The sequence below is a fragment of the Amblyomma maculatum genome, chromosome 11 (genome assembly GCF_055883805.1).
Source record: "Amblyomma maculatum isolate TAMU_Amacu chromosome 11, ASM5588380v1, whole genome shotgun sequence".
Lineage (NCBI taxonomy): Eukaryota > Metazoa > Arthropoda > Arachnida > Ixodida > Ixodidae > Amblyomma > Amblyomma maculatum.
This window is the reverse complement of record NC_139354.1, coordinates 18541841-18558214: the sequence shown is the minus strand read 5'-3', so window position 1 is coordinate 18558214 and position 16374 is coordinate 18541841. Positions and strand designations below refer to the sequence as shown.

The 16374-nt window shown below is 43.4% G+C and overlaps 1 protein-coding gene across 1 annotated transcript; it reads right to left on the bottom strand.

Annotated features, from left to right (window-relative positions):
• Positions 1–2969: 2969 nt before the first annotated feature.
• LOC146172963 (chymotrypsin-2-like) lies at positions 2970–15142 on the bottom strand. The gene is made up of 7 exons (XM_084585094.1): positions 15067–15142; positions 13374–13447; positions 11519–11619; positions 9121–9262; positions 8501–8615; positions 5507–5643; positions 2970–3257 (listed from the first exon to the last, which is right to left on the bottom strand). The coding sequence occupies exons 1-7, from the start codon at positions 15140–15142 to the stop codon at positions 2970–2972; spliced, it is 933 nt and encodes a 310-aa protein (XP_084441220.1).
• Between the last annotated feature and the right edge of the window lie 1232 nt (positions 15143–16374).

Below are 16374 nucleotides of genomic sequence, written 5' to 3'. Positions count from 1 at the left end.
GTTGTCAAAGCCGAGCACTTTGTTTGTCTGTTGTCCTCACATTATAACTCGTATGGTTGCGTCCTCTTCGGTTGTCGTTTTTAGCTACGATGTTTGCTGTTAAGTCACGCACGCCGATCTATCTCTGTCTAGACTTGTGCCCAAAAGGTAGTGGGCGCGCATAATGTAGAAATTGTAATTAGCCACTATGATTATAATAAAACTTTCAGTAATGGCGCCGAACATCGTTAGGTCTGTTTCCGATTTATTATTGTTATCACGCATGGTTGTTTTAGCGATTTTTATTGCTCTGTGTTCTCCAACTGAAAATTGGCCAAATCCTAGTAACGAGCGAGTTCGTGCTTCGGTGTATTCATTGATAGGGAGATAAGTAATTTTTCTACGTTGTGACTTTTCATTTTCGAAAAGAAATTGATTTTAGCGAAACAGCCACCAAACAACCTCGAAATAGTAATGATAATTAGTTCACAGGAAGGGAAAGGCGCAGTATCTGTGTTTCACTTGTTTCTGCGTACACCTAAATCGCGCCATATGGGAAAGGTGCAAGGTGGAAATGAAAGTGGAAATCAAATAACTTCTGAGTTACGCGCACGCGCAGTGTGCTGCGTGTTTCGCTGAACCAGTGACTCTGGCTTGGAAACTTTACTGCTTTGTCAGAGCCGCGTATCCAAAGGATAATACGAGTGTTTCAGCAGGGATTATAGAGTATACAGTTTAGAAACTTCACTGGGACGGGGGTTGGCCGCTCCTTGCTCTATGAGGCTGGGACTGGTAAGACAGCGCCGTTTGCGGAGGGGGCTAGCCTGCCACCGGTGGCTGTACTTGTTGTAAGCCGTCAATGCACCCGCCAGCACTTCGGTGGCGGACGATGGCTGCTGCAACGTGTATCTTCCTCTCTCACTGTTCCTTTTCTTTCTTCTCTATTTTCTCCTCTGTACGCATGAGGCAGCAGAGGTGGATCAGGTACAGAGCCAGTAGCAGACCTGTGCATTTTCCTTTCCTTCTTCCTACACTCGCAACAACAAACTTCACTTACTGCATCCAAACAGTGAAAGAAAAGCGATAGAGCCTGTGTTTTACTCTTCGTCTTTTAAGAGCGTAGGCTCTTAGGTCTCACGTTTGTGATTGCTGTCGATCTGTCGGCGGCTCCAGATTCATGTTGGATTAAAGGGGGGGGGGGGGGGGAGAGGTGGTACCATATAGCTCAACATTGTGGCCTAATACACGGTGTCATATTTAGAAAACATGCTTTAATAATTCAAACATAACCTCTTACGCTCTTGCTATTCAACGCCTATCGGTGGTGGCTGCATTTTGTATCTATACAGCCCCAGGCATCTCCGTACATGCTCGCGACAAAGAACGAGTAATGAGCCTCCTTCGATGCTCCTGACTCCTTGTACAGACTATGCTATATCCTCCGATGGCGTCCGGGCAGTCATGAATGTGAGGCGTTGCAGTTAGTTCAGAGTGCCTAAACATTTAGCATGGCGGATGTATTTTAACCGTCGGGCTTGATTTTCAGCACATATAGTTAATTGGAAAAACTAGTACCTATTACTGGAAATTAACTAAATATATTGAAACCAAAAAGCTCGGCGTGTTAGGAGTTATTTATTATTGTTGCGAGAGTAATTACGGCCTTGCTTTATTATAACTGGTCACAGGCATAGGTTATACCTATTGATCTTAAAAAAAATATTTTATTTTATTACAAACATAAAATTGAAAAAACTAGTGCCTATTACAGCAAATGAACCAATATATTGTAACAGTCCTGAGGAAGATGAAGCTGACCGCACAAATGAAGGAGAAAGACGTTGGAAAAGACTCTCGTGCCGGACGCGCTGCCGTTGACCATCTCAGCTCTCTGCCCTATCGACCTGTTGTTCAGCGCTTCGATGTCAAACCCCCGTCGTAACAATATATTGAAACGAAAAGCGCGGCGTGTTATGAGTTATTTAATATTGCTGCGAGAATTATTACGGCCTTGCTTCATTGCTGGTCACAGGCATATGCTATACCTATTGACCTTGAAGAATATTTTATTTTTATACAAACATAATTATCATTGGGAAATTTGTATTGCCACCATTATTAGGGTTTGTTTCAATGTTCTGTCTAAAAAAGCTCTAGAACTATGTTGAATCTAAACCCTAACTCGCGAAACTTTCTGCTTTAAATGCCTTGCAGTCTCATAATCTTAATGAGTAAAGTATGTTATAGTTACAGTGTGCTAGAATAGTAGACTATAGTTAAGGTACTGCGGGAGCGACTGATAAAGTTATATAGACCAACCTCTGTTTATTTATATCACGCCCACAATAGCCCGTCTTGACGCTGCTTTCGTATTATTTACATTTACGAGAAAACGATATTTTTGAGAGCCTACGGTACTACCAACTGCAGGGTTTCTCCCCTAGGATTGTCCGTAATTTTAAAAATACAGTTTTTGAGTTAGAAGACCTTCCTTTTTTCAGTATAATATTGTCAGCGGTGTTGTACATCACAATACAGCTAATGTATATCCAGACGACGAACTGGGCCACGGTCCCATGGTGTCGACGGTGCGTGGCTCCGCCCACGACAGGATCACGGGCCAGAATAGCTGCCGACAAACCTGACGGAGACAAGGTGGCGGTGATAACTACACATCGCGCCGTTCTATGATACGCTCGTGGTACGCCGCCTTTTATCTCTTTTGTGAACATTATTTGTAAACACCCTTGTTTTCTTGGCAGCCTCACCTCGCATAAAAACCGAGGCGGAACATTCGTTATATAAGCGTGGTGTTGTGCATTTTCCCATTGCGGAGCTTCACAAAGCATTTGTTCACACGGTTATGATAGGCATTCAAAAAGCAAACTTTGCAGAGTGCTGCTTTTTAAATTTCAGTTATTGTGTGCACAAATGAAATCGGTAATCACCATTTAGCATCTAACATTTATTAGATGTCACAAAAGTAAGCTTCAGAACGGGGGATATACGGCAGGCATATCGTACATCTCATCATCCGACAATACTGGAATTTGTTCTGCCGGATACTCCATAGGCATGCGTGGGATTTGCCAGTGCGGCGTTAGGTCCTCGTAGAGTGCGTGATTCCCGATGTTCTTCTTTATCCAGGTCATGAATGCTTCTACACGAGTGAATACGTTTCCGATAGATTTGCATCGGCCTGAAGAGTACGATGTTATGCCAACTTGGACGAAGCGGCCAGTTTTCACTTTGACGGATAGTGGTCCGCCAGCGTCACCCTGCGTTGTAGAAATGCGAAGTGAGTTGAGTTAGTACCACTGCAGTATTTGCTGTTTAATAACGAAAGTTGGTCGGTCTCATACATTGTAACCATAACGTGTCTTCACGTACTCGAAACAGCTGTTTAGAAGCTAGAGACAGTTCGAAGATGATTCTTTAGGTATCTCCATCACCACCAACTTCCGTGCAAAAAGGTGCAATGACGCAAAAACGTTTTTTTTTTTCTGCGCGAAAAACTGAAGCCGGAAGGCTACATCATAATTCGATCAATAACGGCTATCATGAACTCATTTTCAGCCCTCACGCCACGAGTTTTAGTTAAGAAACGAAGAAAGCATCTTAATTCACTTTTGTTAGGAATGCATGTGTGCTTTGTGTTCGGAAAACATCGGCAATAGAGGGAAAAACGGCAAAAACAACTTTTACATAGAACTAAAACTCCGTGGAGTCGTTCCCAGTGTTTCCTTACTAGCAGCTTTAAGAGAAGTGAATGATGTGAATTTATAACGCCGTTACTAAACGAAATGTGTAGACAAATCTTTCTTGAGGGTAAACTATTTAACTGCAATTTTGAGTGCGCCTGTATAAAATAACAAAGATGCTATACAAATGGTGTTTTTAATAAATTTTCTTTCGAGTTAGTGTTAGAACACGTACTCCAGTAAACTATACACCACTGCTCAGGAGGAACAGTTGAGTAGTGTTATGAAAAACACGGCTCTCAACATGCGGCTGTCCTGAAGTTGTACTGGTCACAAAGTGTAGCATTGAGCTTGTCCTCATTACGAGAAGATGATGCGTGCTTCAAGTGAAACTATGAAAAACAACATACAGTTGTTGCAGATGTACTGATCACGACCAAAAGGACAAATTGGGTCCTGGTTAATTTTTAATGAAATGATCACTGCCAAGTTATGCGGGGATATAGTTTGTTATTTATTATAGCCAGTTAACAGCATCCGGTGTTTTGCATCATATCCAATGGGAGGTTCGTAGCATTTCTAAGCTGCTTGATAGGTTGGTTGTGATAAGCTACTGTTCGTGAACCGAGCCTTGAGTCTGAATGCAGGTTTTCACAGGGCGTGACCAGAGGAAAGCATGCCAAAATTATGAAAAATTAAAAACCGCCGAATAGTCCATCCGGAGGTCACAAATGCGAGTTGGCGTTAACCTGGCACACAGCGCAACCCTAGTTGCAACATGAACTTGCAATATTATCGATAATAATGGGATCAAATCCCGGCCCTCACAGACGTTTCTTAATTGAAGTAATCAGTATGCGCTATGATATGTTATCTCCCGACAAAAAGTCCCATGGTGGCCTAAATTCGTTCCGAGTACATCACTACAGCATTTCGCATAGTTAATTTCTTATTTCAGGAAGTTAAACCCGACATAGCAATTTGGCGGGCTTTTATACTATCTTCGTGCAGAAAAGAAGCTTTCAAAAATCGATAGATTAAAGAATAAATGATTATGTTCCGTTCATAACACGGCGTTGTTCTAAAGAAACTGCTTTCGTTACTGCGAGTTTGTTAGAACTTTTGTAATGGTCTGCGTACCCTTAACAGAAGGTAATCTGTCTAGTACGCGGCTTCAGTAAACCATTGTACTTTGTCAGCTTTTTATTTTTTGGCCAGTTTACTCTTTCTGTGGATGTGAAAAGCACTCTATATTTGGCGGTACACCAATGGAATGCCGACCTATTTCTGTTCCCGTGTCTCTTGCTGCACATTAATCTGGTATTTCTGACTTGCATTGTTTCGAAAAAAAAAAAAAAGAAACATTTTGATGTACAAATCTCGCTACTGGTTCATACTGTTCATACTTTTCTTCACCTCAAGTTTATATACTGAACAAGCTATTAAGATGCCATAATTATTTTACTTTGCCGATTCGCAATTGCTGCGGTGTCTAAGGTGTACGTACGCGCACGACTTGAAATAGCGCTCTTTTAATAAGTTCAAAAACAAAAGAAAGCCAGAAATGCGCAACCTTCATCGCGAACCGTCATCTGGTATCCGATGTTATTTGCCACTGAAATCTTTTTTATCGCATTATTTTCTATGAGCTTCGCACTGCAACACACATTACAGCAATTACATCTTTATACCAATGTTGTCGTCGTAAAAATATTGTTGTTTAGCGCTAATTTGGAGCACACTGCACTTTAGCTTGTTCAGGCCTCGCTTCTAGTTTACCTACCCGCTTGAAATTCACATAACAAGAAGTTAAAGGCATTACGTACTCTGCAGATGCCTGTGCCATCCCTCTGGGCGCAAAGCATGGCGCCAGATCTGTATTGCTTGAAGTACAGTTCTTCACATATCTTGTCCGGCACAACCTTTAGCGTTGTGTAACGCAGATATTTCGCGCCCAGGCCAGCTGCATTGTGAAAGAAGACGTTACGTTTTTACGCATAAAAGATTTTTTGGATCCATCTCAGGCTTCCGCGGGTCGGTAAATGACAGCTGTAGTCACATGGCATCGAATGCGTTCGAATACGTTCGAATACGTTCGAATAAATTGACACTGATGTGGTACAAGAACTGGAAGTAGTAGGCGAACATGTCTACTTAGGACAGGTAGTAACCGCCGATCCGGACCATGAAAAGGAAATAACAAGAAGAATAAGATTGGGATGTAGCGCATTTGGCAAGCACTCGCAGATTATGACTAGCAGCTTACCGGTATCCCCCAAGAGGAAAGTATACAACAGTTGCATCTTACCTGTACTCACCTATGGCGCTGAAACGTGGAGGCTGACCAAGAGAGTTCTACTTAAGTTGAGGACAACTCAGAGGGCTATGGAACGAAAAATGGTAGGGGTAACATTAAGAGATAGGAAGCGTGCAGAGTGAGTCAGAGAAATAACTCAGGTTGCCGACATACTAGTGGAAATTAAGAAGAAGAAATGGGCATGGGCAGGACATGTAGTGCGAAGAGAGGATAACCGATGGTCGCTTAGGGTAACAAACTGGATCCCAAGGGAAGGAAAGCGTAGCAGGGGGCGGCAGAAAGTTAGGTGGGCGGATGAGATTAAGAAGTTCGCGGGGGTCAAGTGGATGCATCTAGCACAGAACCGGGTTAATTGAAGAAATATGGGAGAGGCCTTCGCCCTGCAGTGGGTATAGTCAGGCTGATGATGATGATGATGTGGTACAAGATCGGCGGAGCGGTGGTCAAAATGCAGCCAGATATCTGCTAGCTGTCAGCCGTTCCGTTGTAACGAGCTGTGTTGGGCTGTCAGCAAAACTATTGTTGTGAAGCAAGTGTTCTTTGCGGAGCTTTATGTGGTGTTATACAATTTTCCTTCCTGTTTAGCATGAATATTTTAGTTCCGTTAGAGGCTAGTTTGCGATCAAGATAGAAACCGACGACATAAGTGCTTCAATTTTATGCCTTAATCACATTAACATGCCACGTTAACCAGCGCAGCGCGCACCGTTATTGGAGGAGCAGTGGAAGCGTCGTCAAAGGAGGAGGGTGAGGGGATATGGCGCTGTCAGAAGAGCAGAAACAAAAATTGGCCGTGGCTTAGCTCAGCTAGGCCAGGATATACGTAGCGAAATCATGTGTGCCTGGCATTGGCCTTCCTACTTCTCTTCAAACAAATCTAATCCCATTCAATCCAGTGTAATCCAATCCAATAAAGTCTAATCTAATCCCATCCAAACCAATGCAGTCTAATCAAATTCAGTTCAATCAAGTACAGCTCATTCCAGTGAAATACAATCTAACCAATTCTTTCCAATTCAATCCAAACCTGTCCAATCCAAACCAGTCGAGTCCAATCCAATCCACTCCAATCTAATCTAGTCCAATCCGATCCTGTCCAATTCTGAGCATTCACTCGCCCGAAGTGTGCCGCTGACTAGCCTATCATCATCACTACTATCTAATCTAATCCAATCCAAACCAATGCAGTCTAATGAAATTCAGTTCAATCAAGTACAGTTCATTCCAGTGAAATACAGTCTAACCAATTCTGTCCAATTCTGTCCAATTCAATCCAAATCTGTCCAATCCAAACCAGTCGAGTCCAATCCAATCCACTCCAATCTAATCTAGACCAATCCAATCCTGTCCAATGCTGAGTACACACTCGCCCGAAGTGTGCCGCTGACTAGCCTATCATCATCACTACTATTATCCTTATGGTAGAGGAGGAGAATTAAGACGCGCTACTCGCTATATCAAGCTATGTTGTTGTTGCATTAAAGACGAGACACCTTCTTCTGGTTACTTCTTGATTGGCAGATTGCGCGCCGAGCGCGTGGCGTCCGCTAGCTGCGGCGGTTGCTAGGCAACGGCTTTGTGCCTCCCGCCACGCAAGACTCCTCGTTCGCGGCCAATGTAGCTTTCGCTACAATATAGAGGGCCCGTGCTACTGGGGCCACGCGATAGTGCGCGCCACAGGAAGAAGGTTGGGTGCGATTGTCTCGTCAGCTCAACGCGCGAGCCAGCTTTCACCTTCATACACTTTGTGGATCCAAACTGTTCTACCGATTATTTTTTAGTGACAATTTGATGACTGTTCCTTGTCTTCGATTTGGTGTTGTGGTAATAATGATAGTAGTCGGCGCAACTAGTAAGTGGCGAAACGGCTAGCAGGTGGCAGGGGCTTTAAGTGTTCTACTGATTATTTTTTCATTAAGTTAGCCAACTGAGTTCCTCTACAGCGACAATTATTAGACGGCTTTTCCTTGTCATCGATTTGATGTAGTGGTAATAATTGTCGAAGTTGACACAACCAGAAAGTGGTGTAACGGCTAGCAGGTGGTGTCGCACCCCGTAGAAGCTGAGGGTCAGCGGGGCTGGTACCAGGCGCCCAGAGCGTCGGAGTGAAGAGCAGTGCAGTGAAATAACGAACATGTGTAGACAAGTAAGAACATTGCGCTATACTATACAGGCCTGAATTTGTTGTGAAATACTCTACCTCAATGCGTCGAAGGAAATAGCAGAACGGTGGCCTGAGCATGCGGCTTCTTCGGTTGTCTTCGAAGCGTTTTAAACTTAATGTGCTGACTTATTGCTCAGAAGTAGAACTCCGTATTTACTCCGGAGCTGTGGGCTAAAATGCGCGAACTTGATTTTCAATGTAATGACATATAATGCATTGCATTAGATACCGCTTTGCGTCGGTGGGGAAGTTATTCCGTCTCTTCGCTGTTTGAACAAAGGAAATGTTAAGGAACGCAGTGAGATGTGCAGATAGTTGCTAAACTATACTCTAGCGTACCTGGTTTGGTGTACCCCCATCCGGAGGCAACGGCATCTGCGCCGACGACATCCATGTTGCTTCGCGGAAGGCAGACTGGCCTTACCCTTCTGGAATACTGGAATGGCTCCTTCACCTGTGGGTTGATGGGCACCGAATATCACTAGGCTAATTTTTGCAGATACAAAGTCAACGACAGCATTAGCTGGGTTTGATTCTACGGAAACTAGCAAAACGTTTATGGTAGACTAGTGAATGTATAAAAAAGCTTGCTTTGTGAGTTGAATAGAATATGTTAAGTTTGAAATGCCTAGAGTGCTCAAAGTGATGATTAGTTAGAAGGTTTGAACAGCTGTGAATGAATTATTATAACGAAAATACAATACACACATGCGCCATTAAACATATCTAATATGTCCTTTCTGCATAGAGTTCGCCTTGTCTGCCTTTAAAGTGAATTAGGTTCAGCATCAGAAGGCTCGTATTACATCGGCTTTTAAGCAGGGAAAAATTCGAGCAAGCTATTAACTGATGATATAAATGACAGGAAACCCTTTGACATTGCGGTACACACTCTTCTGCATCGGTATTAGTTTTGGAAATAAGCAATGATTTGAAAATAAATCGCTTGAGGAAATTACCAGCACGATGGCAATATCGTTGCTCATGGACAGGTGACTGAACCGAGGCTGAATCAAAATTTTCTCCACAACGATTTTCTTGGCTCTGGTGGCGTCATTGCTGCCGTATAGTACCTCGACCTTGACAGGTGTTTCTCCTCTTCTGCATACATACAGAACGTAATGGTGTCACTTGCACAGAGTCTGATAAGTTGAACGTTTCTGTACATTTTTCCGCGCGCGAGTTACTCTTTGTGTTTATATGCAGCACACAGGCGGCAGCGTGACCTCTGTTCTAAAGACAGATAGTTGCACAAGACTAAAAGTAGATGCGTGTGTTGATCTGCATTAAGTGGTTGAAGTTAGAAAGGAAAAAGCAAGATAAACAAGCTCCTGAGCGCTATTTTTGAACTAAACAAGTGTGCATATGCATCTACCGTCTTAGATCCCTACTCTAGACGCAGCATTGCAACATTTGAAATGGTACAACGCGAAGACCATCTGTTTTATTGTTTGAAAAGTATCGTGTACTGACTCGCCAACTAACCTCTCGAGAACTGGCAGAATTCAAATCTTAACTCAGCGCCTAAAAGAGAGAAGAGAATCCAGTGATATAAACTACTTTTTTAAATAAAAATAATAGGCTGTCCATAAACTCAGACCCATTTCTCGCACACAATACTACGCGCTATAGGAATCATGCTCAATCGTTAACTCCTTGCAGTGCTAGGATTAACGCTCTCAAATACTCATTTTTCTTACGTAACATAAAACACTGGGACAAGTTGCCACCCAGTCTCCTAACTAACGCATATTTTTTTATTCGATGTGTTTTAACAGTATTTAATATTTGGACTGCTGCTTACTAATTGGCTGGTTTCCCAGCGAATATAAACAATGTCTTTCAGTGAGCTTTGAGGGGGGCCGGCCTTTTTGAGGTAAGCAGACAACTAACGCATTTCCGCATTGCGTGCTACACAGCAAATGAAACAATGCTCTGTGGGAGCCTTCAAACATCGGTGTCATAGGCAACGACATGGCGAACCACCATGCTCATAAAGTGCTGCCTGAGAGTATATGAAGAAAATCCCCTCAAGATGCCAAGAGACTCTTCAGAGAAACGGTACTCAGCCGTTTGAGTACCCTGCGGAGTTCACCCAGCAAGCTGTATGTGACCAAGGGACTGGAAAGGTCACAAGCCACTTTACTACATGCACTAAAGTGATTTGTGACCTGTGGAACTGCGGTGCGCACAGTATTGCACAGGCACTGCTCATACCCTTGCGTGGAAATTAAGATGATCCTGATAACGTCTCCGATATAGGCTCCACATAGGGTGTGTATGGGGCAGTGCGGCTGTCAGGGGGACAGTGAATGGCATTTAAATGAAGCCCTTCATTAGGCTCACGTGTGCTTGGAAAAGAACAAACTGCGACGATAGAAACCTGAATGCTTGGTGGTTGTTGAAGAAAAGAATGCCAACGACTCCTAGCCAAGCTGATTTGAAAGCTGACAAAAATCACGCTAAATAAGAAGCAGTACTCGTTGACCACAATCTGCCATCACCGTAGAACAACATGCGCATCACTACGTACTGTTAGACGAATGTGGTAGAATCCCTCTTCTCAAATATATGGGGCATTACATCCCTCATGTAATGCCCCATACCAGGGGCCTTTGAGGTATGAAATAAATAAATAAATAAATAAATAAATAAATAAATAAATAAATAAATAAATAAATAAATAAATAAATAAATAAATAAATAAATAAATAAATAAATAAATAAATAAATAAATAAAGAGCGTGTGGCTCCTGCTGGGCGCATGAGGAAGCAAACACAACAAAGCTGTGCATCATTAACAGCTTTCTACATAAGCTGACCCAGGTTCTCGACGATTTTATCTCATACACGCTGGTGCAACGAACGGCTGAACTAGTTTGCGGCATTTTCTTTCTTCTTGCTGCACGGGCTTCGAGGAACTGCAGGAAATATATGTATTAGATAGACAAGACAGCTTTGCTTGTTATGATACACGGTTTTGAAAAGAAGGAATGTTCACGAGAAACGCTATTTAAGCATCCTTAACCTAAGCACGAACAAATCGGTAAAAGCTGCGCTCATGCGTTGAGCCAGTCTGAGCTTTTATGTACTACTTCAGTACAAAGTTGTTTAAAGATCACGCCTTTGATATCACAATTCATTGACTCCGTCTCTGTGCCTTTAGCGCGTAATACGCTTGCGTGATATTACCTCTTAGCGACAGGTAAGAACATTAACACTTCGGCTCTGCAGACAACGGAGGTATACCTTCAAACATGTCAATCCGTCATCTTATTGTGATACGAAAGGGTACGGACGCTGCTTGAAGCAGACCAAATGCTTATTCGACATCTGAAAGGGGTGACATCAACTCACAGCGTGAGGCAGTGGGCGGCAGTGAGGACGTGGCGCCTGGTTACGATGCTTCCACCGCATGTGATGCGTCTGCCACGGCGCATGTAGGACTTAATCCTCACCTGCGACGCAAAAGGAACAAAAGGCGGGGCTAATCATACTGCCAAACGGTATGGAGTCTTAGAAAAAGCATAAGGTTCGTCGTGCATCATGCAGAGGCAAATCATTTCGAAGGTTTATGAAATAAGGAAACCATTTCACTTGCAATAATCAAGGATACCGTTGGAGATTGTCTCTTTGAGAAAAAAAAAAAGGTGTATTAGCTTTGGTTATCTAATTCGACTATCTTTCTGCATTGCAGCCTATTGCAGCGCCAGCCGTGGTAGACCAGTCACCGCGGAGAAGGGCCGGGTAAAAGCAGCCAGTTAGCCGCTATTTCTATATAGTTGGAGAGATAGGGTTGATAGAAATGCAGATGCGAAAGAAAAAGAAAAAGAAACATTACGGGATGCTTAGGTATCTATATGAGTGTATTCGGTAGCATTGGCATAGATTTATAAAATGTGGCTACTCGGTAATGGCCTTAATTACTAGAGCTAATTAGTAGAGGTAAGTATTAGTAGTTATTAGTAGTTGTTAGCTGCTTGTTGCTGCAATGTAATGCATGGTTGCTTTCCACTGTAAGGTATGAAGCGGTCTCATGAGGTGTCTAAACTGTCGCCCTGAACGAGCAGTGCTCAATGCTATAGCCTCCAGGTGTAGTACTTCCGGCCTACAGTCGAAATAGTAGCATTTAATTAACTCTCGACCACACTTCATTTTTTTTTCTTTCTTACCAAAATACAAAGCAGTTTATTCTAAATTTACAGCACTCCACCATAACTCAGCTTAATCCACCCTAATCCAACGAAATACGCTTTCAGTCCAAGAGGCGCTTCATAATTCGCCGTCGCCTGCAGATGGTTCTATGAGGTGATGACGCCACAGTCCTATTTCACCAATCTGAGGTTTTAGTAATATTCTGTGAGCCCGAACGCCGAATTTCTTTTTTTTTTTTATGACCCATACAGGGATTCCACCTTAAAAATGTTTGCAAATATGCTTGTGCCAACGCTACTGGTTTTCTTGCTTAGTTAGGCCCGCCAGACAGGCCTTCGGACGCTGTGGCTAGCGCAAAAGGAAGACGCACAAAGAAGGCAGGAGGACAGGATACACGCTAGACTTGCAACTGAATTTTACTTCGGAAAGGAAGTATTTATACACTGTGGTTTTGTTCTGGACTTTTTTACTATCTTTCATTCGCCCCCTTTACATGCCCCGCTAGTGCCGCCATGCGTTACAGTATCGTCAAGTCATCGAAAAACGTCGTTTCTCAAAAAGGCACTCACGTGATAAAACTGATAAGGGTGAGAATGCACCGAGTCTAGCAACCAACTAGCCCAATTAAGAGCATTGGAAGACACGCCTTGCATGCTGGGAACGTGATCGGACACCATTAGGCATGGGATTTCAGATCCAAATAGAGCATGAAATCAAAAAAGGTAAATGTTTAATGCTGTTTTAGCCCATGGGGAGCAGGGATTCCAAAAATACAAATGCTTCTAATGAAAAACCCTCGTAATTTCGCGCATAGCAATGCAAGTTGAACAGGGCGAAATCGTCGCCTATTAGTTCCGCTGTTCGCAGATAGGCCCCACAGACCTCCAAGCTATCACACGATAGCTAAAATTAAAGCTGTTTTGCTGCGGTGCATACCGGCCGTTAAAAAGCCAAACTAATGGTTTCGTATTCCTTGAGACGCGTTGAAAAAGTTTGTTTGCGAACATGTTAGTGGGTGCAGACAAGGATAAAAGAATTTTCATCAGCACTAACATACCATCCATGGAAACTGATCCGGCCTTGCATCACTGCCGTTGATGATAAGCTTTGGATTTCCAGAAATTCCGCACTCTTGAAAAGAAATACACAAAATGAAACATCTGAACGTGAGTGCAAATCGTACATGCTTAATGTCTAAGAAGGTAGGATGAAAACAGTGTACATTTGCCAATAAAAGTTTCCACGGGAAATCTTTAAAGTTTTTTCAGTTAAATTTTTGTCGCCTTAATTTCATCTTCCAGGGAGAGAGAAATACTTCGGTATTACAGGAGGCATGAGTTCTTAACAGAAAAACGAACAATTGTAGATTGCATCGTACTTTGCATTAAGGCATGGTTTGACAGCGGCGATTTAGTTTAGTTTTTTCTATTAGCTTATGAATATGTATACTTTCCTTGACTTACTAGACCTTGACCTTTCGCAATAAAAGTTTGTGGAAAGAACAGAAAGCGGTATCAATAATGCTGAAGAAGACGCATCATTGCAACTGGCCAAGGTTTGAACAGTAGAACTTTTCTTTGAAAGCAAGTTTTCTTGTTTTCTGCGCACTTTGCTTCCCCTCTAATTTAGTTCATTTAATTCAGTGTTCTAGAAGAGTTCCATCCCCTCTATCTACCTGAAGCTAATGAGCAATATATTTCTTGCTGCAACCAGCATGCTTCCCTCGAGAAAAGAGTAGCAAGAAGGGTCGAGCTGCATATCTGAAAAATGATGCAACTTTTGTGTTGAGCGAATTTTTTTTTGTATCTTGTACAATGGTGATCAACGAAGTAAGATAGAGAGGCACGCCGACTCGGGCGGAGGTGGCTGTTATCGCACAATAGGGAGAGGTGTGGAGCCCATAGGGGGTACCTGCATACTATACTCGCGGACTTCCTCCTGCGGCTGTACAGAGAAGGCTAGACAGGGAAGGGAAGGACATCCCGAGGGGAGTGGGATACCTCAGCCGTACCGATCTCGCACTGTTTCTTCAGCTCCCCCTTCTCTCCACCGCACATGTACTTACAATAATACACGCCACAACACGAGGACAAATGCCAGCCGCCTTCGTTTTCCTGCCTAGCCTTTGTTTTAGTCACTGAAAGCTATCCGCCACCTTTGCCAAACGCGCGTTCGGTGCCCAGCTTACTGCTGCACAGTTTCCTTCAGCTCCAATTTGCTCGTGGATGCGGATTTGTGCACGTTTTCCTCATTTTGCCACTTTTCTCCCAGGAACTGTCATCGACGCGCCATTTGTAGACACTGCCGCGAAACGAAATTCTATGGGCGACCGGCTGGCGACGAGAAAATGACGTTACATGTTGCCTTTAAGCGTTGTCTGGTATCCAGAAAGCACACAGTCAGAACCACGGTTGTCCTTTAGCGTAGACAAACCTGTTAGTTTTCTAAAATGACGCTTTTGATTTGCTCAGTGAGCCTATGTACCATAGGAGTAAAATGAAACACGAACAAGACCTTTGAAACAAAGCAAAAGAAGACATTGGGCATAAGAAGCATATAGTACATTAGAAGCACATTAGTTTCACTTAGGAGACGTGGCAGCTATCGTTTAGATGTGTTCGTCAACCTCAGTTGGTTTCCTTTCCATCGAGTAATATGTTTCTGTGTTCACATTTCGTTTATTCTGCTCGTGTTTAATTTTTTTTTTTTGCCAATAATACGCACATTGCAGCGGGCTCCGCAAAACACACGTTCAATGGAGGAAGCAGCAAGATAATCGTACTTGATGCTGAATCCTCTCTGGCCGTACTTTAACCCTTTGATCATAGCGGCTTCGAAAACTCCGTTTCAGAAAAGGGCCAGTTTTAATATCCACTTCTTGGGGGCTTTTGGCTTCGACAGAGACACTCATACGGCGCGCCTACTCCAGGAAATGACAGGCACGCAGATGGCACAACCGACGGAGTAGGCACACACTAAGCAGGGCTATTTCAATTCTGCGCTGTCAATGGTGCACTTGCTAAGTCGAGTTTCCAAATGTCGCTAAATGCGCACATTAAGTGCACGCTGTAAGGGGTGAATAAACTTTTACTTAAGGCGGCCCAAATATATCGTCACCTACTACTGTCCCTCTGGGCAAGCCAATATTGACATATGTTGGCAATGCATTTATGCTGGGCTGGGCATTGTTAACACAGTGCCAATATTGCGACCTTGGGTTGTGCTGCCTGCGGTCCGTCCGTTTGTCCAAATACAAGACCGAATGTAAAATGTGGCATATTTTGCCGTTTATCCGAGTCATTAGTAAAACTTGCATACTGAAAGGCTGTCCACGAAGCGAAAGAGACAGGACTGAAATAACAGAAGGGAAACACGTCTGCATCGGGATCGCGCACATAGAGGAGTCAGCGCGAAGTGGAAGAGCAGCCATTTTGAAGCGGTAAGGAGTAGATGATAAACGCAATTTTCTCGCGTTGACGAAGGCGACGGGTCAGGGCAGCGCTTCGATGCAGACTACCATGACGTATAAGCGTGAGGTAAGAAGCGTCCTCACCACGGAGGCCGGAATCGCCGAAGCGATGGCGTGGCGGTAGTGCCGGCTTTACCAGCGTCTTTCCGAGAATCACTGGATATGTTTAATTAAAGCCAGGTTGGGCGGAGAAAAAGTAACACGGCACTATAAAAACGTACCCAGTGACTGCAGCATTTTCCAAATTGAGCCCAATCTGGCGCATGTCCCATCAAGCTTTTCATGTGTGGAAACGTAACCCCTTTTGACATAGTAGGCGCTCCTGTCTATCTTATTACGAGGGGATATAAAAATTCGACCATTCCTCAGCCTATAGCAATCAAATTCAATGCATTGAAGGGGAGGACTTACCGGATCCATTTATCTCAAAATCTTCAGCGCGGAGCTGCAATAGAATATATGGGACTATATTTGTCTTAAAGCACTTCACTTCAGGGCACACTTATCGCAACCCCTAAATTAAAGAGAAAAAGACAGTGACGGACAGAGACCAGTGGAATTTCCGCCGCATAAAAAATGCTCAGACCAA